The 27,276-nt window shown below is 39.9% G+C and overlaps 1 protein-coding gene across 1 annotated transcript in view; it reads right to left on the bottom strand.

The window, feature by feature from the left end:
• The window catches only part of LOC126184491 (uncharacterized), a 1,094,025-nt gene that overhangs the window by 172,409 nt on the left and 894,340 nt on the right, over window positions 1–27,276 (bottom strand). Inside the window, exons 10-11 of the mRNA XM_049926884.1 lie at window positions 16,247–16,311; window positions 7,342–7,546 (exon numbers count right to left, since the gene is read on the bottom strand). Of these exons, the coding sequence (XP_049782841.1) occupies window positions 7,342–7,546; window positions 16,247–16,311 (270 nt within the window). The remainder of the gene's footprint in view (window positions 1–7,341; window positions 7,547–16,246; window positions 16,312–27,276) is intronic.

Genomic DNA, 27,276 nt, shown 5'->3' with positions numbered 1-27,276 from the left:
ACATGTCGAAAGCCTGAATAACCACGTTTTGCAGCGCGGACGTGCAAGAAGAGAGTCATTGATGTTCTGGAAGATAACGACAGGGATATGGAGCCATTCAAAGCTGTGCAAGGTTTGACGGTTAAAGACGCATGGCGTGAACAGCCCAATGGAGGTGATCCCACAGATTCTCGAGTGGATTTAAATCCTGGGAGTTTGGTAGCCAGGGGAGTATGGTAAAGTCATCCTGGTTCTCTTCACGCATGAACAGTGCGTCCTGTGTAACACATTGCATTGACCTGCTGGTAGATACCATCGTGCTCAGGGGAAAAAAAAAAACTGCATGTAGGGGAGGACAAGGTCCCAAAGGACAGATGCATACTTGTGTTGATCCAGTTGAGAGGTGGCATGAGCCCCCTCTCATATTTCTATCTTACTCTGAGTAATTCGATTTTCCTCTCTAATTGCATGTGGTGAAAAGTCGCTATTCTTTCACACGCGGACTTCCCACGCAGCATCTCTCATCACCCGGGTGGTCCAGTGACAGGCGGATTCTGCTGAACTTGAAAGGGTTAAGCCGACGGGTGTGAGGGAGTTGAGTGGATGTTTCCAGACGCCAACATTGTCATAATAGTGAGAGCGACATGCCCACAGGGGTCTGACGGAGCGGCTGGGCTAGAGATTCCGTTACTTCGCAGAAACTTACTGAAAACACTTTCTGGAGGGCTACCAGCGAGGCGTGGGAATGACTTGTGTTCCCAGGCAGTCTTGGCGGGCAAATTCCCGCGTTTTCTGCAAAATCATAACTGTCATTGGCTGGCTCAGGGGATAGCTCTGTGAAGTGGCATTGGTGGAATAGTAGTGCGTCGGCAATAGAGTGGAATTTTCCGCCGGTTTTAGAGTTGCTGATTGGAACGTTTAACCACGGCCACTGTCGTGGGGGCAGGAATGTTCTGTGTTCAGCTTGTACAGGTGCTCTTGAGAGGGTCGGCTCCCGCCTTTCGGTCGGAGTAGGTTACAAGATTGAGCTTTCGCTGCTCTGGACAGCCTGCCTTCCGATGGCTGTCTAATATACTTTTATTTAATTGTAACTGTTTGACGAAGTTTTCGACTTCAACGTAACTTTCCGAGTACAGTTGGCAATTGAGCGTTGTGCGTACAAGCGGACTATGTTGTCTGTCTTGAGCAGTTTTGGCTAAAGTTGACTGTATCGGAGTTACTGGGTGACTTCGCTTGTTAAAATCAATCACTGTACCGTCAGTGATTGTGTGGTGGGCCTTCTTCGTCTCCTCAGAGGCGCATTTGTATTGCTAGGAAGTCTTTAGTCTGGAACAACCAGACCAGGATAATTTGTTTCAGTCTATACTCGCGACATTATCATCACCACGACGGGACGTCGAAGCAACCAGCCATCGCCTCCGGCACGCCAGATCATTTTTTGCAGTTAAGAAGACAGCTTGGTAATGTATGTCCGCAGCACTGGCAGATTAGGGAATTTTGCTAGGTGATAATCAGAGCTCAGCAGAGCGCGCCTGTTCGTCTTTTCTAACTTTTTTCTGTCTTGGGTGTTCGTTGTCTGAGTTCTCACTACTGTAGCAGCAATTGATGTTGGGTTGGCTGGGCGTTTGTCTTAAGATTTGAGTTGCAAGGAATTGGCTCCACATATCACTTCGTCATAAATGTCACAATCTAGTTTATGGACTACTTCACCTTCACAGCATTTATTTGAGTATCCAATTTGATCCAATTTGATGTATTGTAAATGTTTCATGTGTTTTGTTTATTATTTTGAGTTTAGTCATAATAAATCAAAAAAATGGTTCAAATGGCTCTGAGCACTATGGGACTCAACATCTTAGGTCATAAGTCCCCTAGAACTTAGAACTACTTAAACCTAACTAACCTAAGGACATCACACACACCCATGCCCGAGGCAGGATTCGAACCTGCGACTGTAGCAGTCCCGCGGTTCCGGACTGCAGCGCCAGAACCGCTAGACCACCGCGGCCGGCTAATAAATCAAATTGTTATTTTGGACAGAACTTTCTTTCTGTTAATCGGTAGAGCAACCCTTTCATTTCTCACTACATTAATGAAACTTTCCTTTATTTAATTAATTTCTATCAAATTAAATTATTGCAGGTGCCAAACTCTTTCCTACTCCACTTGCAGGGTCGATTACAGTCAGTTCGCGTTTCTTCTTAATCCATGTGCAACAGCAAAAGTCGGGGTTAGAAAAGGGGGGCGGCTTAGAGCATCATTTACATATGAAGATTCTAGAAGAATTTAGTGTTAAATACACTGCTAGCCCCGGCACCTCGCACATTGTGCCTTCTATAATAACTATATCACCCAAGGAATGACACGAAAACATTCCTCAGCCCATAAGGTTCCCTCCCGTTGCTTGGATCCTTCCGACAATTGTTGCAGAGCCTTAAACGCCACATGTCACCTGTTCGATGGAGCATAGAACGTGGATCATCTGGAAACGGCACCGGTTGCCACTAAGTGGAAGCCGAGCTGCAGGACTGGTGTGTAGATTCCAGCCTTCATCGCCGACGAACAACAGTCAGCACGGGCGAATCGACCAAGCACCTGCTATGGAGGTCCATGCGCAGCAAAGTTCACTGAGCGGTGGTTGAGGAGACGCTGTTGGTAGCCCCTTGTTTCGTCTGGGTGATCAGTTGTTCAACAGACACGTCTCTTCGCACGTATTGATCTAGCCGTCCTTCAGCTCCGTCATGTATAGCGCGTGGTGTACCACAGTTGCCTCGGCGCCAGGTTTGGATAGCGCCATTTGGCTATGCACTGTGTACGTACTTCATCCACAGCGGAACGCAAACAATTTACAGACTTAATCGTTTCGGAAATACTTTTCCGCGTCGACCGCCGCCCCCTCCTGACCTACATTATATACCCTCCACTGCTAATGCTGCCGCCTAATGTGTGTGACGTCGAACATAGACAGTGATGCAATTTTGCCATATGATGACACGGTTGGAGACTGTGGTGTGCGTACTGTAAGACCTTCAGTACACACACCATCAGATTCTTTGACTTGTCGCTCTAACGAAGTAGGCGACTGTCAGCAATATGTCTCGTGGTCTTATCGTGGCGTGTTTATCTTCTGCCGTTAAGTCAGACGATAGAAATGCCACTTGCACACTTAGAGTAGCAGATTGACGGTGACCAACTTTAAACAGAACTTGATCAATTTTCACAAACATTTATTAAAATAATAACAAGCATTGAAATTACTTAACTTGGTTCTAGATGCTATTTACAATTGACAATCTGAAGTTCCTTTGGTATTGGTACGTTAATCGTATTCTCACATATATCTCTGATACTAGAGAAAAGTGTCTATACAGGGCTATTACAAATGATTGAAGCGATTTCATAAATTCACTGTAGCTCCATTCATTGACATATGGTCACGACACACTACAGATACGTAGAAAAACTCATAAAGTTTTGTTCGGCTGAAGCCGCACTTCAGGTTTCTGCCGTCAGAGCGCTCGAGAGCGCAGTGAAACAAAATGGCGACAGGAGCCGAGAAAGCGTATGTCGTGCTTGAAATGCACTCACATCAGTCATAACAGTGCAACGACACTTCAGGACGAAGTTCAACAAAGATCCACCAACTGCTAACTCCATTCGGCGATGGTATGCGCAATTTAAAGCTTCTGGATGCCTCTGTAAGGGGAAATCAACGGGTCGGCCTGCAGTGAGCGGAGAAACGGTTGAACGCGTGCGGGCAAGTTTCACGCGTAGCCCGCGGAAAATTGGCTCATGCTACAACTGGAGACCGACAGCGCCGACTTCATCTTTCAACAGGATGGTGCTCCACCGCACTTCCATCATGATGTTCGGCATTTCTTAAACAGGGGATTGGAAAACCGATGGATCGGTCGTGGTGGAGATCATGATCAACAATTCATGTCATGGCCTCCACGCTCTCCCGACTTAACCCCATGCGATTTCTTTCTGTGGGGTTATGTTAAAGATTCAGTGTTTAAACCTCCTCTACCAAGAAACGTGCCAGAACTGCGAGCTCGCATCAACGATGCTTTCGAACTCATTGATGGGGACATGCTGCGCCGAGTGTGGGAGGAACTTGATTATCGGCTTGATGTCTGCCGAATCACTAAAGGGGCACATATCGAACATTTGTGAATGCCTAAAAAAACTTTTTGAGTTTTTGTATGTGTGTGCAAAGCATTTTGAAAATATCTCAAATAATAAAGTTATTGTAGAGCTGTGAAATTGCTTCAATCATTTGTAATAACCCTGTACATTTATCTTCATGGTTATGTACAGGAATGTGGTTATCTTGTTAGACGCAGACTGGATCATGACTATAGACTGGTACAGACAAATGTAGAACTCGTACAGACTGGTACAGACTAATGCAGACTGACTAATCGGAGGTCTGTACACTCGTTATAATACCTAGCGCATTCATGTATCACTGCGCGAGTGTGATCCGCGAGGAGAAAAGGTTCTACGTAAGCAGCACTCTCGTTGGATGCGTTACATATTAATACACGGATTGGCGGAAGCAGAATTTGGTCCGTCTCTATGGCAGCGCCATCTCGTAGTGCGGAGACGGACGAGCGCTGCGCCTGTGCTGTTGTGCTTAGCGGGGCGCGCTCTAGTGGGAAAGTTGTGTACGCGCTGACTATGCGGAACTATGTACACAACAGAGACTGTGGCTGTTATTTGAAGACAAATGTTGATGGTGTTGGGACAGCAACCAGCCACAAATTTACTTTCAGTTCCTTTATTCAAAGGGTACCTTTACCGGTTTCGAATCGTTGTGATTCATCTTCAGTCGGTTTACACGATTTCCTTATAACATGTGGTGTGCTTTTTACAGATTTATTGTCCTAAAATATAAATAATACATAATTATAAGCACACCACACACAGATGGTTGCGTTACAGATTTTCGTTGCATGTGACTTACATGAGATGTCGGTTTGGTGTGTTTGTTTTCATAACATCCGTCCAATAGATGTGAATACATTCCCACTGCATTCTTATTGTTGCACACGTAAATTTTTCTTACTGAACGTGGTGTCACCGCCAGACACCACACTTGCTAGGTGGTAGCCTTTAAATCGGCCGCGGTCCGTTAGTATACGACGGACCCGCGTGTCGCCACTATCAGTGATTGCAGACCGAGCGCCGCCACACGGCAGTTGTACAGCCGACTTTGCTACCGATGGTTCACTGGCTACTTACGCTCTCATTTGCCGAGACGATAGTTTAGCTTAGCCTTCAGCTACGTCATTTGCTACGACCTAGCAAGGCGCCATATTCAGTAATAATTAGAATGAATTCTGAACAGACAATATTGTGAATCATGTACCGTCAAAAGCGACGTTCATCATTAATGGATTAAAGTTAAGTATGAAACTAATTACCTCCGCTTTCTGAATTCTCATTCCTTGTCATGTTCCAGACCTCACGTCAGCATAGTTCTTCCCTCCTCACGCCAGCCTGCGTGAGCTAAAACGCGTGCATTTCGGCCTCCTCTAGTAACACGGTGTTGGCTCTTCTGCCAACCCAACACTGAACACTTTAGATCTGTCACAGAGAAGATTTCTACCACGCACCAAATGTTTGGATAAATACAAAGAGCTTACAAACATATGAGTATCAAAGATGCTATGATATAGCTTAACATTTGAAGATGTCCTATGTTTGGAAAGGATCATATTTTCACTAACGCAACTGAAATGAAGGGTCATAAATCAGATGCGAATAATTATAGGCCTATTTCGCTTACGTCAATCTGTTGTAGAATAATGGAACATGTTTTGTGTTCTCGTATTATGACGTTCTTAGATAATACAAATCTCCTTCATCATAACCAACATGGATTCCGCAAACAGAGATCATGTGAAACTCAGCTCGCCCTATTTGCCCAAGAAATTCACAGTGCCGTAGACACTGGCGAGCAGGATGATGCCGTATTCCTGGACTTCAGGAAGGCATTTGATACGGTTCCGCACTTACGTTTAGTGAAAAAAATACGAGCTTACGGAATATCGGACCAGGTTTGTGATTGGATTCAGGATTTCCTAGAAGAAAGAACACAACATGTCATTCTTAACGGTTCAAAATCTGCAGATGTAGAGGTAATTTCGGGAGTACCGCAAGGAAGCGTGATAGGACCTTTATTGTTTACAATATACATAAATGACTTAGTTGACAACATCGGTAGCTCCGTGAGGCTATTTGCAGATGACACGGTTGTCTACAAGAAAGTAGCAACATCAGAAGACTCGTACGTACTCCAGGAAGACCTGCAGAGGATTAATGCATGGTGCGACAGCTGGCAGCTTTCCCTAAACGTAGATAAATGTAATATAATGCGCATACATAGGGGCAGAAATCCATTCCAGTACGATTATGCCATAGGTGGTAAATCATTGGAAGCGGTAACGACCGTAAAATACTTAGGAGTTACTATCCGGAGCGATCTGAAGTGGAATGATCACATAAAACAAATAGTGGGAAAAGCAGGCGCCAGGTTGAGATTCATAGGAAGAATTCTAAGAAAATGTGACTCATCGACGAAAGAAGTAGCTTACAAAACGCTTGTTCGTCCGATTCTTGAGTATTGCTCATCAGTATGGGACCCTTACCAGGTTGGATTAATAGAAGAGATAGACATGATCCAGCGAAAAGCAGCGCGATTCGTCATGGGGACATTTAGTCAGCGCGAGAGCGTTACGGAGATGCTGAACAAGCTCCAGTGGCGGACACTTCAAGAAAGGCGTTACGCAATACGGAGAGGTTTATTATCGAAATTACGAGAGAGCACATTCCGGGAAGAGATGGGCAACATATTACTACCGCCCACATATATCTCGCGTAATGATCACAACGAAAATATCCGAGAAATTAGAGCAAATACGGAGACTTACAAGCAGTCGTTCTTCCCACGCACAATTCGTGAATGGAACAGGGAAGGGGGGATCAGATAGTGGTACAATAAGTACCCTCCGCCACACACCGTAAGGTGGCTCGCGGAGTACAGATGTAGATGTAGATGTAAATGCATTTTACACTAGTACACAGACATTGACTTTTTGAGTTGATACTGTTACATTAATTATAAAGTTGTTCCTCTTCTTTTCTTTTAGTACTGAATAGGTAAAATAGTACATTATTTAGCTACATTTAGCATCACGAGAATTATAGAAACGTATAAATTTGTTACTTGATCTTTAGATAGACTGGTTGCTGTCCCAACACCATCAACATAGACAGTGTAACTGGATCGCGTGAATTTTGCTCCCTTTATCGCATTGCTGTTGCCTTCAGAACTTGAAGAAAGTGCGTACTGACCTAGGATGGGGCGCATGCAGATGAAGCGGCCCGAGTAGCAGAGGCAGCGGCCGCGGTACGCCTGGTAGGACGGCGCCGCGTGGTTGTAGAAGGCGAACTCGGTCTTGCAGGGCGCGCGCTCCACGCAGACCGTGTTGCACACCAGCTGCTCACCCTCGCTGCACTGGCACAGCTCGGAGCAGTCGGGCTCGTTCTCCTGGTACAGCTGCGCTCACACACACCGGCGCGTGCATTATCCGTATTACACACGCTGCGTCCGGCGTCACAATATCGGGGAGGCGGGAGGCGGGCTGTGGCAGGTGGAGTAGCGGTTTCATCCGAACTAGACGTGTTGGGAGCGCCCTCGGGAGGACGTACGAGACAATCTTTGAGCCATTTAGCGTTTCAGATTGGTGCATCTACTCACAGAACTGACCAAAAACCTCAAGCTGAAATTTTATTGAGTAACAGTAGTATATCGACTGACCTGTTCGAATACTTCTGGTCGATGTTAGTACTGCAACTGACTCTTTCAGGCTGTGCATGACGGAGAGGTTGGCCTTGAATTGGTGTCATCAGTAATTACATCGAGGTCCTGTGCACTATATGAAAACAGGACTGCGGTTTTGCAATTATTGGATTGACGTTTTTTCGGCAAATAGTACCTTTTAATAGGTATGTGAATACTATACTGGGTGATTATAATTTAAATGCAGCTTCTCATGGTGGTCCAGTGTGGGTTGCAATTACGTACGGCAGCGAAAATTGGTAGATACGCTAACGAGCCAATGCGGGACGGATTTACACTACTGGCCGTTAAAATTGATACACCACGAAGATGACGTGCTACAGATGCGAAATTTAGCCGACAGGAACAAGATGCTGTGATATGCAAATGATTAGCTTTTCAGAGCATTCACACAAGGTTGGCGCCGGTGGCGACACCTACAACGTGCTGACAGGAGGAAAGTTTCCAACCGATTTCTTATACACAAACAGCAGTTGACCGGCGTTGCCTGGTGAAACGTTGTGATGCCTCGTGTAAGGAGGAGAAATGTGTACCATCACGTTTCCGAATTTGATAAACGTCGGTTGTAGCCTATTGCGATTGCGGTTTATCGTATCGCGACATTGCTGCTCGCGTTGGTCGAGATCCAACGACTGTTAGCAGAATATGCAATCGGTGGGTTCAGAAGGGTAATACGGAACGCCGTGCTGGATCCCAACGGCCTCGTATCACTAGCAGTCGAGATGTCAGGCATCTTATCCGCATGGCTGTAACGGATCGTGCAGCCACGTCTCGATCCCTGAGTCAACAGATGGGGACGTTTGCAAGACAACAAACATCTACAGGAACAGTACGACGAGACCATGGCTTGGAGACCATGGCTGCGGTTACCCTTGACGCTGCATCACAGACAGGAGCGCCTGCGATGGTGTACTCAACGAGGAAACTGGGTGCACGAATGGCAAAACGTCATTTTTTCGGATGAATCCAGGTTCCGTTTACAGCATCATGATGGTCGCATCCGTGTTTGGCGACATCGCGTTGAACGCACATTGGAAGCGTGTATTCGTCATCGCTATACTGTCGTATCACCCAGCGTGATGGTATGGGGGTGCCATTGGTTACACGTTTCGCTCACCTCTTGTTCATATTGACCGCACTTTGAACAGTGGACGTTACATTTCAGATGTGTTAGGACCCGTGGCTCTACCCTTCATTCGATCCCTGCGAAATCCTACATTTCAGCAGGATAATGCACGACCGCATGTTGCAGGTCCTGTACGGGCCTTTCTGGATACAGAAAATGTTCGACTGCTGCCCTGGCCAGCACATTCTCCAGATCTCTCACCAACTGAAAACGTCTGGTCAATGGTGGCCGAGCAACTGGCGTGTCACAATACGCCAGTCACTACTGTTGATGAACCGTGGTATCGTGTTGAAGCTGCATGGGCAGCTGTACGTGTATACGCCATCTAAGCTCTGTTTGACTCAATGCCCAGGCGTATCAAGGCCGTTATTACGGCCAGAGGTGGTTGTTCTGGGTACTGATTTCTCAGGATCAGTGCACCCAAATTGCGTGAAAATGTAATCACATGTCAGTTCTATTGTCAAATGAATTCCCGTTTATCATCTGCATTTCTTCTTGGTGTAGCAATTTTAATGGCCAGTAGTGTACACAGGAAAAAAATAGTTCCAATTTTGGCCATCAGGTGCAAATCTGACGCTGTACAGCGTCTTGTCGACGTCTCCGATTGAACAAACTGTATAATTAGTGGTGAATAATAAAATCAACATTATGCCTTTCTTACTCGTTTGACTTTTTCTACCCAAGCTCTGTTCCTAATCCATCACATAGGGAAATATTTCTATATGTATTTCTTGCATTTACAGCTGCAGATTTTCACCTGGTCGCAAATATTAGAACTAATTTCTTTTAGCGTATATACGTTCCGCATTATCACATTAGAGTATTTATCAAGTTTTGTTGCCATATGATAATTTCAGCCCGCGCTGTACCTCTAGGAGTAGCTGCACTTTAGTTATAATCACCCTGTTCTATAACTCTTTTTCAGAGAACTAGCAGCTACCGAAAGGACCTACAGCAGTTTCGTGCAGAATAACACAAGAGCACAAATCGCCAGTGCGTCTATGACAGTATTACGAGGTGTTCTTGATGGTGTGAACTATGCTCATGCCAAATGGCGCACTGATTTGCTCGGACTTGTTTCCAAGGGCGCTCCTAGCCTTCTAATTTGGCTGAAAACCGACACGCCAGCTGCAAAAGTTTGAGGTGCGGGGCGGAGTACATGCGCTGATCACAGTGTGCCACCCAGAACTGGGTCCCGCGCGACGCCGGTCACAGCGCTCATGCCTTAGGCGCCGTATCCTGTATTACAAAAGCGGAGTGAGAAAGCAGTGCTGAAAAGGGATCTCTTTCAGCCTCATCCGTAACATTTCTCTAAATACATTTCATCAGTAACGGATACATTACAGTATCATAGTCTTTGGCGGCTACAATTTTTCTCTAGTTACTCAACCATGCCACCACATAGCACGGTCAACGTAACGTATCTACTTGGTACGAACTTATTTCATTGTAAAAGCCTCTCGCGTTTCCAGCCGCACCGTGTCGCAAATTGACTATGTCGTTTCGACGGAAGTATTTGTTCGTCATCAAAGAATTGGAAGGGAAGTTGTTCTCGAACTGCCGCGGATATCGCGCAATTAGGTAACTCTAGAATCGTTCATAGCAACACGATGCAGACACCTTCATCTATGCACAATCCTATTCATAACTCTTACACGCGTGAGATCCCTTTTCAGAATTGCTAATTTTTAAAATTAATCGGGAAATCTGTAATGTTCTCTTGCGATACAGGTTTGCGTGCAAAACACAGTGAAGTGTTGTTAATGACAATGAGGACACTGCTGGTCACGGAAACTACCACGTCTACAACGAGTCATCGATGTGTCGCAGCCGCATGCTGAACCAATAGTGAAACATAAATGAATTAGCTGCGAGCCTTTAAGGTCGCTGGAACACTTTCGTAAGTATAACACTGACACAATTGTCAAAAGTAACTAGAACTTCACGGATGTGCCTGTTAAATTAAATTACCTTTGCATGCGCAAGAGTTAGGAAGCAGTAAAACAGCAGTAGCAGATAATGGTTTCCTAGTTATATACGCCACTACAGTCTGTGGTGACGTCACTTTATCTGTAGGTCCAAAACGTGTGTTCCGGTGTCCTTCACATGATTAGCGTCAGCGGATTGTTTACAGTGAAAGGTTGCCATAGTTGGATGCTGAGAATGATGACCCACTGTTTACTCTGACGAGTTCCGTTCCAATGGTGTCAATGATCACAGACAGGAATAGATCGGGCTGAGACTGCCATAGGTCCTAGTTTCTGCCTGCTATCTTTAATAACGATGGCTCCCGAGCAACTCTCTATTTTTTTGACGATAGAGACAAAGAATAGCCTTTATGGCTCTGTGACCTCGTAAATTGTCAGTTCAGTGACATAGTTTCTTAATTTGCAAAATATACGTGCATAACAGGTGCGCGTGTAGCTACAGGAAGTATGGCGAAGTGGATCTATAAACATTACTCTCAACTTGTAATGTAATTCTTGTCGGTACTCTCTGCATACAGCTGCGACACCCAAAGATGACTTTTTAGGTGCGTGTTCTGAATAAAGATGGGTTTTGACATGTTAATGGAAGTTAATATAAGATGAAAGCTAATGTCTGTTCAATAAAGTTTCTTGTACTGACGGAAGATGTAGTAATATCCATGCCAAGCAATGAAAATCACTATTGTTAATGTTATTACTGTTATTGTCATCATCATCATCTTTAACGTTACTACTTAATACTTTCATTTCAGTTCCCAGCGCAGTTTTATTTGTACAAAGAAACTTACAGAGCGATATATGCTTAAATATAAGGAGATATACGGCGCTAGCATTTCTAGTAGAATAAGGCCATAAATAAAACAAATAATTACCTTAATAACACCAAGAGACACATATGAGGTATCAGGCTGCCCACCCACTACCAGAAGGCATTCTTTACAGTAAATTATATATAGAAACTATGCCATCCAGGAGATTTGTTCAAATCGTTTATTCACAACAGTTGTCCGTGGGTGGCCGTTTGTAAGTCGTTTTAAAGTAAAAAGATGTTTTTCCTTAGGCTGTGTATTATCATGAAGTTTGTTACACACGTACTGATCAGAATGATCCTGTTTCTTAGCGGTTGACCTGATCCTTCAACTTCTGGAGTACTGATATACAGTACTGCCAGTAACTTACCTGAGAAATACTTACATACAAGTAGACCACTTCTACGCCCGTGTCTTCATTTATTTGAAAATATTAGTTCTTGGCAGCATGCTTGCTGAAGATAAACTTAGGCGATTGAATAAGGAGATTTCTTCATATGATGAGTGATTGGACGGTCTATCATGATAGGTTTTTAACATGTAAATTCTTCTGGACGATGGTACAATTCTGTTAGCTCGAAACATACGGCAATTGTTTCCTGCTTCAGAAGTTGAGTTAGCTGATGCAGTGGTTAAGGCACAGGGTTTCGGTCGGGAAAGCAGTGCTGAAATTCCTGTCCGGCGATCCAGGTATTGGTTTTCTGTAGTTTCCCAAAATCAGTTAATGCGAATGCCAGGATGTGTTCTTTGAACAGGCCACTGCTGATCTTCTCATTCACGTCCAATCCGAGATTATACTCTTCTCCAGTGACTTTGCTAGCTGAATGTTAAGTACTTATATTATTTCCTTCATGCTTCATAATTTTAGAACAAGATCGTATTGAAGTCTGGTTGTTCTGCATATTCTGGAATTTACTGCCCACACACACATTATCTGTACTAGTTACGAATTTAGGTTCATTGCGATCATAGGACGATTAATTATCTGTATATTCTTCCAAATACATGTCTTAATTTTGTTAGGCTGCATTCTATATACCTTCACTGTGATTATGTTCTGTAGTTTAACATGAAGTACCCATTTTCTTCAACAGTCTTCCATTTTTACATTATGCTGAAATAATTTTTTCTTGAATCTTATAAAAACAGCATATACTTGTAAAGCTGGTATTAATACAGTTATTCTGCATTCAGCTATTCAGTTTGATTTTTTCCAAAGATGTAACCTTGCAACAAAAGTGAATGAAAATAGACCTTACTTAAACTTTATGCGGCATCAGCGAATGAATAGATGTATTTAAGTTTTTATAGCAATATTCTTTCAGTTATTTCAGTACTTCCATAAATTACTGATAATATTGTAATTACGTCATAAAGAAAAGTCTTAGTTTTGCTTTCATATGTTAATTCATAAATATTATCCAATGAATGTCACTCAAGGATGATTTTCGGTATGACTTTTCTAAATATTACTTTGTCTCTGATCTTCATAGAAGTAATTCAGACAGTTAACTAACAAATTCAAAATAAATAACTTTCTGGCTAGATCATCTTATAAACGCAACAAAAAATATTTAAGATTATTATAGCTTTCTTGAACACCCACTCATCCTCAGTATTAGATTCTCAATCGTATAATAGTTTCCTCTGATGTGTTTTACTTAGCAGAAATATTCAACTCAGATAACAACTGAAAGAAGCTTTTAGTAGTTATGCACGTTATCCAGCTGGCTGCGCTACAAGTTTGTCCCTGTCATCTTCTACCTTCAACATTAGAATAAAATTCAAGCTGTTAGAATGCTTGTGCTTTCCGTCACAGTTAACAGTACTTCAAACACTTTAATATCACTTTCTTCAGTTTTATCAAATTTTCCAGTGAAAACGTAATAGAAAATATTATTTGTAAATTTCACATGATATCTATTCTTTATGCTTGTCTTCATAAGTATATCAGTCATTGAGGCACTCATAACAAAACTGTATTGCACATCAAATTAATTTTTTTTCCACAACATACAAACTATGATGTGCACTAATAATGAAATCAATTCACAAAACTTCAATAAAAGCCCCGTAACACAAAAACTAATAAATCCTTTGTTTTGAAGGTTTAAAAATTCTGTCCTTGTTGGTGTGAACTTTCTGCATAACACTAAAGATTTATTTCTTCACCTTATGATAGATAATTATAATTGTCAACTTCATTATATGTTTTCATCTGAAGTAGACATGACTCATATGCTTGAAGGCTTCATTTTCTTTAATGTATTGTAGATGATCGTAATTTTTTATTATCTCATATATATTCACAAATAGTTCAAAATTTTCTCAAGGCAATAAGATTCCTCTTGATTTATATTTTTGTAACATAATATTAATAATAATAGCAGACTCTTTCATTAGTCTTCAGAAAAATGCTAAACAGTTATTTACTATAGGCGATCATCTCCCTTTACTTTATGGTAGAAAATAGTTACTGATGTATTTCCTTTTTGCCAGAAGAAAATGAGAAATGAGTTATAATGTTAATGTTAATATCATCAATGCATATTGGTAGTATAATGACCTTTGTAGTATATGTAATGTGCTTTTAAGTTTCCTTAGTTTTTTTAAGGGTTGAAGTGGAATATATTAAAATATAATTCGGTGTATTCTATTGCATTATTTCTTGTTGCGCATAACGATTTGTACATGTCCTTAATTTTTTTCATGAGTATCAGAGATCAAGATTAAAATTTTTTGAATTGTTTTGGTTCCACGATCATTTTTTCATTAAGGCAGCCTATTTACCCATCTCTCCTATTTATTTTACAGTGAGATATACTATACTGAAGTGTGAAGTAAATTATATGATGTTAACTCGATTTTAGATTGTGTATATACACTTACGTTTAATTTCTTTGCAATATTAAATTTTTCAAAGCATTTCAATGGCTTGTAGAACATTATAAAACTCATGTTAATTTTTTGGCAGTTCAATAGAATCTTCTACGTTGTTATTTCCAGAGAAGAATTAATTTTTAATTCGTCCATCATTCCACTGTAATCCAGACAACTTCTTTTATATCTCCTCCCCTTTCCCTATAACATTTTATGAATGAAACTGCCGAACATGCTGAAAGAGAGAGAGATGTTGCCTCACACACAAAAGCTATACCTAATTCTTAGTCACTATACATAACTTTGAATTCAATATGTAACAAATTTTTCTTAATGTTGCTTATGGTTAATGCATTCTAACATTATATGCTGATACAGTAGGAGGTAACAAAACTATTTCTCTTTGTGTAGATGTTATCTGTAGGTAACACATTTCGATATATATATTTCTGTTAAGTGAACAGTGAAAATAAAATAGAAATAAAACGTTTTTTAATGTAGACAAAGTCATTCTTTCCTATAGACAATAATGAATTGCTGAAACATTCTTGTGCATTGGAATTTTACAACACACTATATAAAGACTCAACTAATTGGTGCCAAATTGATCACTCTTTCATTATTATTTGGATTATGACATCAAGTGATCTTCAGTGAGCCATTATTTTTAACTACCACTTGCATTGGCCATTGTCAAATTCTATGTCAGAAGACCAGTTTCTTCATTTCATCTAGGATTGCTTTTTTTTATTTCTTGAGTACGATACTCTTTGAACCATTTGATACATGACCCAAATCAAACTAATTCTGGTAACATATTCTCTTACCATTTATACAATTTTACTACATATGGCTGTGAGTAAAGTAATGTATTTGATCAATAGACTGCATTAGACAGCATACTGCAGAAAATTCAAGGATGTATATTATCTTCTGTTATCAACAGCTAGTAATTTATTCAACTATTTTTCTTTCTGTGTTAGTTACCCACATATATATATATATATCGCAATACGTCAATTTGAATAAGAATTTGATAAAATTTGTTGTAACCTCATTAAGAAATGTTTGTTTGTGTACCAGAAGTTGGCCCTTTTTGTATTTATTTTCGTTGCAATTCTTTATGGACGTAAATATTATCACGCAGGCTTTTTTAAATCCAATTCATATTACTGGAACACCATAAAAAACGTTTATGTTAGTATTTACTTTAGACTGCTATGTGCTATCTTTTAATAAGACTGAAATAATTATGTAATTCTGTGCTTTAATCTGTCCATCAACGATTTAAACAATAATGTAAATTGTTAGTTAAGTTTTTTCCATTCATTTTATAAAAATGCTATCCATACGTGGAATAGCTTATTTTTCCAAACACAGTGCAGCTTCCTTTGATTCGTGCAAGAAAAGTGATGAGTAATTATTTCAGAAAAGATTAAAAAATGAAGAATGCGATGGATTTCAGTAGCCTCTCAGCCTGAAAAATATATTTTGCTGCTCTCTCTCCTCTTTGAAATAGTATGGTCATTCTTGCCAGTAGCTGTTTTTCTTTTTCCAGTATTTTCGATCGCAGCAAGATCATATGTTGACTCACCCTTTTCCCTTTTCCTTCACGGATGTACTGTACAGACTGCTGAGGACGGTGAACCACACAGTAACCTGAAATGCAGACAATCATTAGTACTGTGATTTTGATACGTAATGAATTTACAGTTTCATAATAAATATTTAAGTTCATATTTATAATATAAACTACTTTTTATACTTAATTTACTCTTTCTATGTTGTGAAAGTCTTCAAGATTGCTATATAATGCATGATTTGTGTCATTATGTTTTTTAATAGCGAGGGATAAGGAAGCAATAAGGGTAGATTTTGCATTCGGAGGACTTCAACTGAACTGAGTAAGAAACAGGAGCAACACCTTGTCTGACACATGCGCATCATATACTATCGATACAAATCTGTACCGACATAGTAAATACGTTGCCACACAGAGATCATCAATGTAATCAAAGCTGTATTTCAGTGTGTTATGTGACACGTTTCCTCAATGTAATCATATGCTGTTTTACCCTACAACTGAACAACTTTCCAAGTAACATTCTCATAAAATGTAGCCGTTGTTTGTTCAAAGAAGTAGTTAGTTCCATGCTTTCTTGTTACTGAACGTCTTAAACTTCAACAGTGTGTAAATCCCCAGTTCGATAAAACCAATTTGGCTTCAAGTATGCGGCTGGCAGGATAGTGTTAGGGTATCATTGTATGAGACTTTATAGTGTAAAAAAAGTGTCCTACCGCGCTGAAAGATGGGTCCTGGGAAGGAAAGAAGTTCTCACTCCAACAAATGTTTTTTGACTATCGCTTTTACCACTTCAAGATTAATAAATATAACTGTCCATAAGTTCTATTAAAACCCTTTCTCTTGTAATGTGTAGAGACACTCAGCATGAAAATAAGTCATTCGTACACTTATCCTGTGTTGTGTGATAATATAACCATGTAATTTTCATTAAAAGAACAAGAATCATTGAACAAACTGCAATCAGTAACGAGTGCCCTAGAACTGCGTCGCCTATAGTGTTCCTGTCACTGCTGTCTGTAGATACTCTATTTAAAAAACGGGTTATCTTCGAAATCGATGTCACGTTCTTTACTTATTGTAATAACAAAATGAGGAACTCAACAGAAGAGATCATTTTTCTGTAAAAGCATGTTGTTCCTTTCTTACGTGTGGTGTCTAGCAAGTTCCTCAATTTGTATGGATAGCTTCCATTTCTCCACAGACCCCTCTGACATCCCTCATTCTCAGGTACTTTCAGCATCAGTCATCCCATTACATAGAACATGTGAAATGTATTATCTTTCATTTCATGTCGTCTTCTAGCAGTTACGTGTTCTGGTATACCAATTAATTGCAAGACCTAGAGTGAGTATCTGTAGAAGACTCACTTTTCGTCTGGAGCGTACTGTTGGCCACTCATAAATATCAAGTACGAATTCCCTCGACGTATTTCTCACTTGTAAGAATTTCATAAAACCTAGCTGTTTTTTTATCTTTTTTAACATACTGAACAAAATCCTTTAATGCCGTCGCTGATAGCGTCTGTGAAACTGCCATTACATCATTGTAGTATAACTTCTTCACTTTCTGGACCATTCGTGGTGGCGACTTTCTTGCTTCCCATCAAGAGATTCAGTTGAGTGGATCTTTTTCTTTGATGTAACTCTGAGATGACCAAAGTTAAATAAAGTGCTCCAAACCATAACATAAGTGTGCTAAATTCATTCTGTAAACGAAAATCAAGACAGTCTTTCCACTCTTCTATATGATTTTTGTATCATTATTTTACTTTTGTTTTTCAGTGGGATATGTAGCATTCTGCGCTAATTTTCTATTATCCCAGACAGCATATTTCTACAGAGCCCTTCTAATAGTGCTGTGAACTTAAGTACGTTACCTGGCCTATCTCTTCACCTTCGTATCACAGTAATCTATAGACTGGATCAGTTACGAGTTAAAAATGTAAATAGAATGACCTAATCCAGACTTTCTGTGGAGTGGCTCTGACATCTGGCGAATCTGTTTCTTCTAATCCTTATGCTCCTAGCAGTCCATGATATTTGCACCCTCATATGAAGTAAATACGATAAGAAACAAAAGTCCCACGACAACAAATAGCCATGTTTTATTCTGTTGCCTTATTACTTCTTGGTGAAATGTAGACTTAGCTTCTTTGTGAGGTTGCCAGAAAGCTGTGCTTCTCCATTACAGGCACTCATGCGATAGCTCCTCTACAAGAAATTGGTTATCTTCATTAACAAAATACAATAAGAAAGAATGAATTCAACAAGTTCATATGTCTCTTTAGTGACTATAGGGAAAGGGGCATTGAGGTTTAGAATTTTTAGTATACTGAACGCTGAACTATTAGTTACAGGTACAGGGAAGAAAACTTACTCAATGTTTTTATTCGTAATAATGCATTAGTTCCAATCCCGCACTCTTCCTTCCTCTCTGTAACTTTTGCAGTCCATACGCTCTTATATAACACAGATTATTAAACCTGTTTCAGAATTTACGATACTGTAACGTATAAGATATTTAATGGGAAATGATCCATTACATTTGCTACAGAAATTTGTTTTTCGTTGTGTTTATTGACAACTGGAAGGGATGGTTTTTCTTATTTCATGAAGTAAATTTTTCCGACCTTGAATTTTACAGTCAATGATGAAAAGAATACCAGAATTACTTCAAGATTTTCACTGTTTACCAGGATTGCCCCCTCAAGAGTTCCCAAAAAATTCGCTTGAGATTTCTATCGTGCGTCGTTCCATATATAATGTATTATTTCTTCCTGAATTTTGTATATACATTGTGTAATATTACTGCGCATAGCAGTTGAAATCTTTCATTCTGAAGAAGCCATTTTTCATTTTATTCATGATACTGTGATACATGAGGACAAATGTCTATCATTTACGAACTTACTTGGGCGGTAGATGACTCTTCACGTGACGCCAGAGAGACGAGGTGCATCCTGTTGCTTACCCAGTGTGGTAGGAACCAGTAAAGCTACTGAATATTTACTGAGAACTACGCGGTTTCCTGTTGTCAGTGTAGTCTTACAATGTCACAAGGGGCACAGTTGAAGGAATTAATCATCTGAATTACAAAAGGCACAGCTCTGCATGCATAAACAGAGATCTCCTTGTATCGGCATAGAATGTGTACGTGTGACGAGAGTAATCATTCCTATTTACGGAGATTAATATAGCAGTATTTTAAAAATGCAAAAGCACGTACAGTTATAAGACTTGGAGTGAATATGCTAAGTTGTTTAGCAAGTTGCATAAACATGTCTTCAACAGGCTCAGTTCAATCAGCGCAGATACATTGAGGAAATATATTTCTAATTAATTAAGAAGGAAAACGGAACAGAAAGTAATTTAGTTTTAATACGATTACAACAACCAAGTTTCACACCGTTGAAAAATAAAAACATTATTGCATTGCTCCAGTGCTGTGTTCTATTTGCAGATTTGTGTTCTGTCTACTTTCAGGGCTGGCACTAATACCGGTAACGCAGTTAACATGTTTTGTGTTGTGCCTATCCTCATACTTCAGGCTCATATTATTACTAATGACTTTTTGATTTCTCAAGCTAAATGTCACATTTGTGTATATCATTTGATGATGTTGATCAAAATTCGTGTCTGGCAGAAAGCATTTCTTACGTTTCAGAAGACATTTCACTTTCATAGCGGTGGAGGTGAAAGCAATAAGTACTCAATAAAGATTGGCGAGGAGACAATTTTTCGACGATGTTTCCGAATATCTTGATTTTCTTCTGTGTTCAGTTTCAGTTAGTAAAATATCTCGTTTCATTCTCTAACGTCGTTAGCAATCGAACTCCTGACGTTGTGGTCAACTGAATGCTCATTTCTTTCAGCTTTGGATGCAGAGTGACAGTACGTGGCGGAGAGGGCGTCACGATCCAGCCATTCAAGGTATTTTAACACAATACAAGTTTTCTTAGATGTTAATTATTTTATATCTGGTGTCTCATTTTACAGATAAGTGATAATCTTGTACAAAATTTCGCTATACTTTGTCTGTTAACGGGATATTAATGAAGGATTTTCTCAGTGGCTAAAAATTCATTGTACTACTCTCACTTTTTTAGAAGCCACATTACGATTGATGTCCTAAGGATAGTTTTATGTGGTACAGAAAATGTAACAAAGGGTGTAACAAAGCAGTAGACAATCTTTAGGTGTCATTTATTTCTTATTTCTTCTGACAATTTGTACATTATCATTCAGAACACTTACACTGAATAAAACAATGAACTGTTTCAAAACAGTTGTTTTTTAGTACATCTGAACAGTTACTTAATTTGAAAATTATACTTTTCTCAGGAAGTTGGTCGTGAATGTCTTGTGTCTTGCAATTCATCTTTCAGGCTCGGAGAGAGCTTAACATTTTTTAAACTGTTTAGCCTGCCTTGTTCTTGCTAGTCTCTTGACATATTCTTCCACAGAACCATTTGGCGAGGAAAGATATTCGCTCGCATTTTGTACCTTCAGTGAATTCACAAAATCATATCTAACATGAGTAACCAAGCTAGTGTAAATAAGAATGATTCAGTAGCTCTGTCATAGACCTCATGTTTTATAAAGCTGCCTGATACTGTTACTGCTTTCCCTTCACTATTCGGTCGGATCACAGTGGAGAGTAATGAAACATCGCCAAGAAGACTTATCTGAAGTTTGTGTACTTGATACCATGTACGACAGAAGTATGGTATGATCAACATCCTTACTGAGTGCTTTTCTCCAATTTTAATAAATATATTAAATTAAGTAAGCCATCTGACGGTAATTAATACTTCAATGATGTGATTATTGGTTTGGCAGTTGTTTCGTGAATATTTCGCTGAACCCAGCATGGTTTTATAAGCTTTGTTATAGCCCAAAACAGAAAGGCTGAATCCATTAACCGCGTTTGAAGAAAAGAAAATGTGAGTGTGGCAGTGACAGAATTGTCGGGCTGATTGTGGTAAGCCTGTCTTTAGCATATGTAACATAATTAGACATCTTGCAAAACAACTTTCCTTGAGAAATTTGACTCAAATTGATTAATCTGACTTGTATTAATATCGCATAACTTACACAATAAAATTTCTGATGAACTTTAATAAATGACAACAGAAATTTTCTGGACAGTGATACTGTTCCCTCAGGCATTCTATTTTTTACATGAGAAAAAAGCAGAATGTGAAAGTTGTAAGCGATGAGTTAAGAAGACTATGTTTGACTATTCACGACCTCGATAAGACGTTTCTCCTTCTTTCTATGTGCGCTCAGATTTTGTTTTTGTACTAATGATCGATTTGCGTTTTCTAAGACATATACTTCCTAGGGGAAGATCAGTTTGGATTCCGTAGAAATACTGGAACACGTGAGGCAATACTGACCTTACGACTTATCTTAGAAGAAAGATTAAGGAAAGGCAAACCTACGTTTCTAGCATTTGTAGACTTAGAGAAAGCTTTTGACAATGTTGACTGGAATACTCTCTTTCAAATTCTGAAGGTGGCAGGGGTAAAATACAGGGAGGGAAAGGCTATTTACAATTTGTACAGAAACCAGATGGCAGTTATAAGAGTCGAGGGACATGAAAGGGAAGCAGTGGTTGGGAAGGGAGAAAGACAGGGTTGTAGCCTCTCCCCGATGTTATTCAATCTGTATATTGAGCAAGCAGTAAAGGAAACAATAGAAAAATTCGGAGTAGGTATTAAAATCCATGGAGAAGAAATAAACACTTTGAGGTTCGCCGATGACATTGTAATTCTGTCAGAGACAGCAAAGGACTTGGAAGAGCAGTTGAACGGAATGGATGGTGTCTTGAAGGGAGGATATAAGATGAACATCAACAAAAGCAAAACGAGGATAATGGAATGTAGTCAAATTAAGTCGGGTGATGTTGAGGGTATTAGATTAGGAAATGAGACACTTAAAGTAGTAAAGGAGTTTTGGTATTTGGGGAGCAAAATAACTGATGATGGTCGAAGTAGAGAGGATATAAAATGTAGACTGGCAATGGCGAGGAAAGCGTTTCTGAAGAAGTGAAATTTGTTAACATCGAGTATAGATTTAAGTGTCAGGAAGTCATTTCTGAAAGTATTTGTATGGAGTGCAGCCATGTATGGAAGTGAAACATGGACGGTAAATAGTTTGGACAAGAAGAGAATAGAAGCTTTCGAAATGTGGTGCTACAGAAGAATGCTGAAGATTAGATGGGTAGATCTCATAACTAATGAGGAAGTATTTAATAGGATTGGGGGGGAAGAGAAGTTTGTGGCACAACTTGACCAGAAGAAGGGATCGGTTGGTAGGACATGTTCTGAGGCATCAAGGGATCACCAATTTAGTATTGGAGGGCAGCGTGGAGGGTAAAAATCGTAGGGGGAGACCAAGAGATGAATACACTAAGCAGATTCAGAAGGATGTAGGTTGCAGTAGGTACTGGGAGATGAAGAAGCTTGCACAGAATAGAGTAGCATGGAGAGCTGCATCAAACCAGTCTCGGGACTGAAGACCACAACAACAACATACTTCCAGTTTTGGAAATTTTAATTTATTATCTTGTTATCTGATGTATATTTTCCGCAGTGGATTTGTTTTCGAATTGTATGCTTCAAAAAGAAGGAAAAATATGTTGTACGTTATAGTTATTTGTATTACGCAGCGAGTGTGAGGAGGGTAGAAACCAAACTCTCATTAAACCAATCGGTATATGTGGAAGAGAAGTTACAATTGTGGCCTACGGAATCTAAAGAAAGTTATCTGTTTCATTATAATAAAAGCATTGCTTTAGTAGGTAGGAGAATTCTTAGATTCTCGTAAAATAACAAGTGAAGATAATTCCATATTATTACTTTGCAATATTGAGCTATTAGCGCGTCCGAAGGGACCAGTTAAAGCATATGTCTGTAGCTATTCCTCTCAAGTCTTAGTGGCACAACGAATCTGAGGCGGATGGCAACTTCTGTTTTCGTTATGATGTAGCTTTATAGACTAGGTAGCTGTTTTTAGATAATCTAGTACACTTTTTAGTGTCAGAAAGGTAAAGACACGGTCAGAAATAATCAAAGAGAAAACGAATGTCCATTAGAGGCAACGCACGAAATGGGTAAGAGCCTTATATCTAAAGTTATCAGTAACTGGAAGTTAGATCAGCTCTATGGGGTGTTACTGGGGTCACGGCAACTGTCAAGAGATGGAGACAATGTAGTATTGTGAGGATATTTACCACGTTGGACCACATCTGCAATAATACTCGTGTCCCACAAGAGAGGAGCAATTTGGCGCTGTAGTACGTGCAGTATCTCGGTTGCACGGCACTACGGCGGCCAAACTAGAGCGCCGGAAGGACCTTGCGAGATGAGCGCCTTTTTATTTCTCCGCAAACTTGCGATATCGTACGTGAAAGCCGGCTAACGACATTTGGGGCGTGGTTTTATTACGTGGCTACCTGCGAGCGCGGGCGCGAGCACAGGAAAAACATCTTATCGGGACGCGGGGGAGGCCGCGAGCCTTGAGTAAATATTCAGTAGCACAGGCAGCAGGCTCCTTACCTAAGGCGTCCAGCGGCGCGCCGGCGCAACTCTGCATCACTGCGTAAAATTCTCGTCTCCCTGTTGTTCCTCTCTTGTCACTTCCGTAGCATTCTTTCTGCAGTTAGTCCATAACGTCGGAGTTTCCTCCATCGAAAATTGTTTAATGTACATAGTTTCGTGCAAAATTTTCCATACGCTCTTCCGTATACAACAAGCTCACCAGCAACTAAATCAGATATCTCTTTGAAAGACGTTTATTTTGAAGTGATTTAAATGGCGCCTTTATCTGCTTAAGTAATCATACTTTGTTGCTAGAACTGCCTTTGTTATCCAAAAATATACGTGGTAGTTGGTGAACAGTGAAATTCAGCTTAGAAAAGGTCAGCCTTCTTCTGTATATAGTCAACTCTCCTCAGAATAAAAATTATTGCTGTCCTGTCAGGATAAAACAATACTCTGTTCTGCCTAGAGATATATTTCTTTCACATTTTTCTGCGGCTGGTGTCACCGAGGAAGAGAGCCATCGTAATGGTCCGTGTGATGCCGACATTCTCTTGACTTTGAGCTGAAATTTCTCTTGAAGAATTTTTGCTGTTTTCTTCCATCTTTTAGTTTTCTTTATTTTACTAGAACATCCTCTCATCAGTGAAGACGAGCGTAGATCGACGACTAAACATCCCAGCACCACAGCTTCTGTCATCACTCTGTTAATGTTCCTGGTCTCGGCTTAGTGGCAGCTATGCTTAGTTCAGTCATGAAATCTCAGCAGTGCTATACAATAACAAATGTGTAAACCTGCCCCTTAACTTCTTCTTCAACGCATGGAACTGCATTGGATTACCTAACTTTATTAAATAATGTTGTTGAATCGTTGCATGCCAGTTTCTAGAAGGGTGTCAAACATTTCTGTAAGTATCTGTTCACAGCTAAATCCACCTTCTTAACACTGAAATAAAATATAAATTATAAAAAAATTGTAAAATTCCTAGAAGTGCCTCGACAGAGATGACATTCAATGTTTGTTTTTGTAAGATTACTTGCACGACATCGTTAAATTGAACAATAACTGTTCTACCTAGTTTTTGTTCTTTCTAATGTAATAAACAGATCTTTTATTGAACTGAGAGCTTCAAGTAATTCTGCTCACTCGATGAACTGATGTATTTGTGGGATGGCTTCAATTCAGAACTGCTGGAATCGTACTGATGAACCTTTATGTTGTTGTACGCTTTCTGATCCTACTACGATGCTGCCTTGTCAATCCCTTCATGCAACTGTGAGCTGCAGCCCTTGTAGTGGTACTTACCCCTTTCCAAACAAGGAGAACTTCTTTCCTTCATTTTGTACCATAACGTGAATCTGCGGAACCAAAGAAGTCTATATGAAACATAAATTGTGTATATTATAAAAAATCTTCTTTCCTACATTAGAAATTGAAATCAGTCAACAAACCGTTTGTATCTGAAGAAACAGACATTTTCCTAGCATTCCGGACAGCCAGTTTTACAGCGTTCTCTGGACTGAAGTAATTACAGTACTTTTTGGCTGGCTTCCAAGCAATAACGCAATAAACATGCGGGATTAACTTTCGTGTACACAAATACATATTTGAAGGTGGAATGGATCAACTGTTCATTACTGTTGAAACTTGTGGTGAGTTATTGAACGGTGAAGGCTAACCACTGTTATTTATTTGGATGTAGGTGTAGGTTGTAAACACAGAACACATAGCAATTTTGTCTTAGAGGCTTAGGAATATTTCGTAGTTGCCAATGTTAACACACTACTGCAGTATTTTTATCTGGCTAAATAAGATTACCTGTAGATTGCGATGTTTGTAAACTAACAAGGTTCGCATGGAATATGGCTTTTTCAAATTGAATTTATACGTGTACTTGAACAGCTATTTCAATGTTAAGCTGCAAAGGAAACTAAAGTTTAAACGAGACACACGGAAATAGAGTCAGTAAATGGAGAGTTATGGGTGGGATGAAGGCATACAGATGTCGGTCGGTATGGCGTCATATATATAACACATATAAGATTTCCTTCTGAAGAGTCGTCAGGACGAGTTTCTCTGGTGTTTTGCCAGATATTTGTAGCTTTTGTAATGTGTGGCTGGAATCAGTTCAAACAAAATCTGCTAATCACGTTTTTCATGCGACGCACAGTGTCGACAGAAAGTGTCGATTTGTTTCCCTTTAGAGACTAAATGATTTTAAGATCGGAATTTTACGTGCGTATTCGGTAGAGCGGTCCCAGATTAGTCTATTGCGATGTCCATTTTATCCATATGTGTTAGCAACAACAGTAAAATTCAGTCCCAACGGGGCACTATTATGTGGGGCGTTCCCCAAGGGTCGGTGCTGGGGCCAATGCGGTTTCTTATTTATATAAATGATATGCCTTCTAGTATTACAGGTGATTCAAAAATATTTCTGTTTGCTGATGACACCAGCTTGGTAGTGAAGGATCTTGTGTGTAATATTGAAACAGTATTAAATAATGTAGTTCATGAAATAAGTTCGTGGATTGTGGAAAATAATTTGATGCTAAAGCACAGTAAGACTCAGTTTTTACAGTTTCTAACTCATAATTCAACAAGAACCGATATTTTGATCAGACAGAATCGGCATATTATAAGCGAGACGGAACACTTCAAGTTCCTAGGCGTTCGGATAGATAGTAAGCTGTTGTGGAAAGCCCATGTTCAAGATCTTGTTCAGAAACTAAATGCTGCTTTATTTACCATTAGAACAGTATCTGAAATAAGTGACAGTTCAACACGAAAAGTAGTCTACTTCGCATATTTTCATACGCTTATGTCATATAGTATTATTTTTTGGGGTAATTCTCCTGATTCAAAAAGGGTATTTTGGCTCAAAAACTGGCTGTTCGAGCTATGTGTGATGTAAGTTCGAGAACCTCTTGTCGACCCCTATTCAATAGTCTGGGAATTCTGACATTGCCCTCACAGTATATATTTTCTTTAATGTCGTTTATTGTTAGCAATATTAGATTATTCGCAAGAGTTAGCAGCTTTCACTCAGTTAATAGTAGGCTGAATTCAAATCTACATGTGGAATGCACTTCCTTGACTCTTGTGCAGAAAGGAGCGCAGTATTCTGCTGCATCCATTTTCAATAAGCTGCCACAAGAACTCAAAAATCTTAGCAGTAGCCCAAACACTTTTAAGTCTAAGTCCCCATGGCTCACTCCTTCTACTCTGTCGAGAAGCTCCTGGAAGAGCTGAAAAATTAAGCAAATTCCAGTGTTACATTGTTGATTTTCTTTATTTAAACTTACGAATTGTCGCCTGAATATGTTACTTATATTTCATTTTATCTGTTTCTACTACCGTGTTATAACATCATGTATTGACTCGTTTCATGACCATGGAGACTTCTCCTTAATTTGGTCCCACGGAACAATAAATAAATAAATAAATATAAATAACCAGCACTCCAGCAGCGACTGAGCAGCGTCCTGGCCCACT

This window comes from Schistocerca cancellata, chromosome 4 (genome assembly GCF_023864275.1).
Source record: "Schistocerca cancellata isolate TAMUIC-IGC-003103 chromosome 4, iqSchCanc2.1, whole genome shotgun sequence".
NCBI lineage: Eukaryota > Metazoa > Arthropoda > Insecta > Orthoptera > Acrididae > Schistocerca > Schistocerca cancellata.
This window is presented reverse-complemented; position numbering and strand designations above follow the sequence as displayed.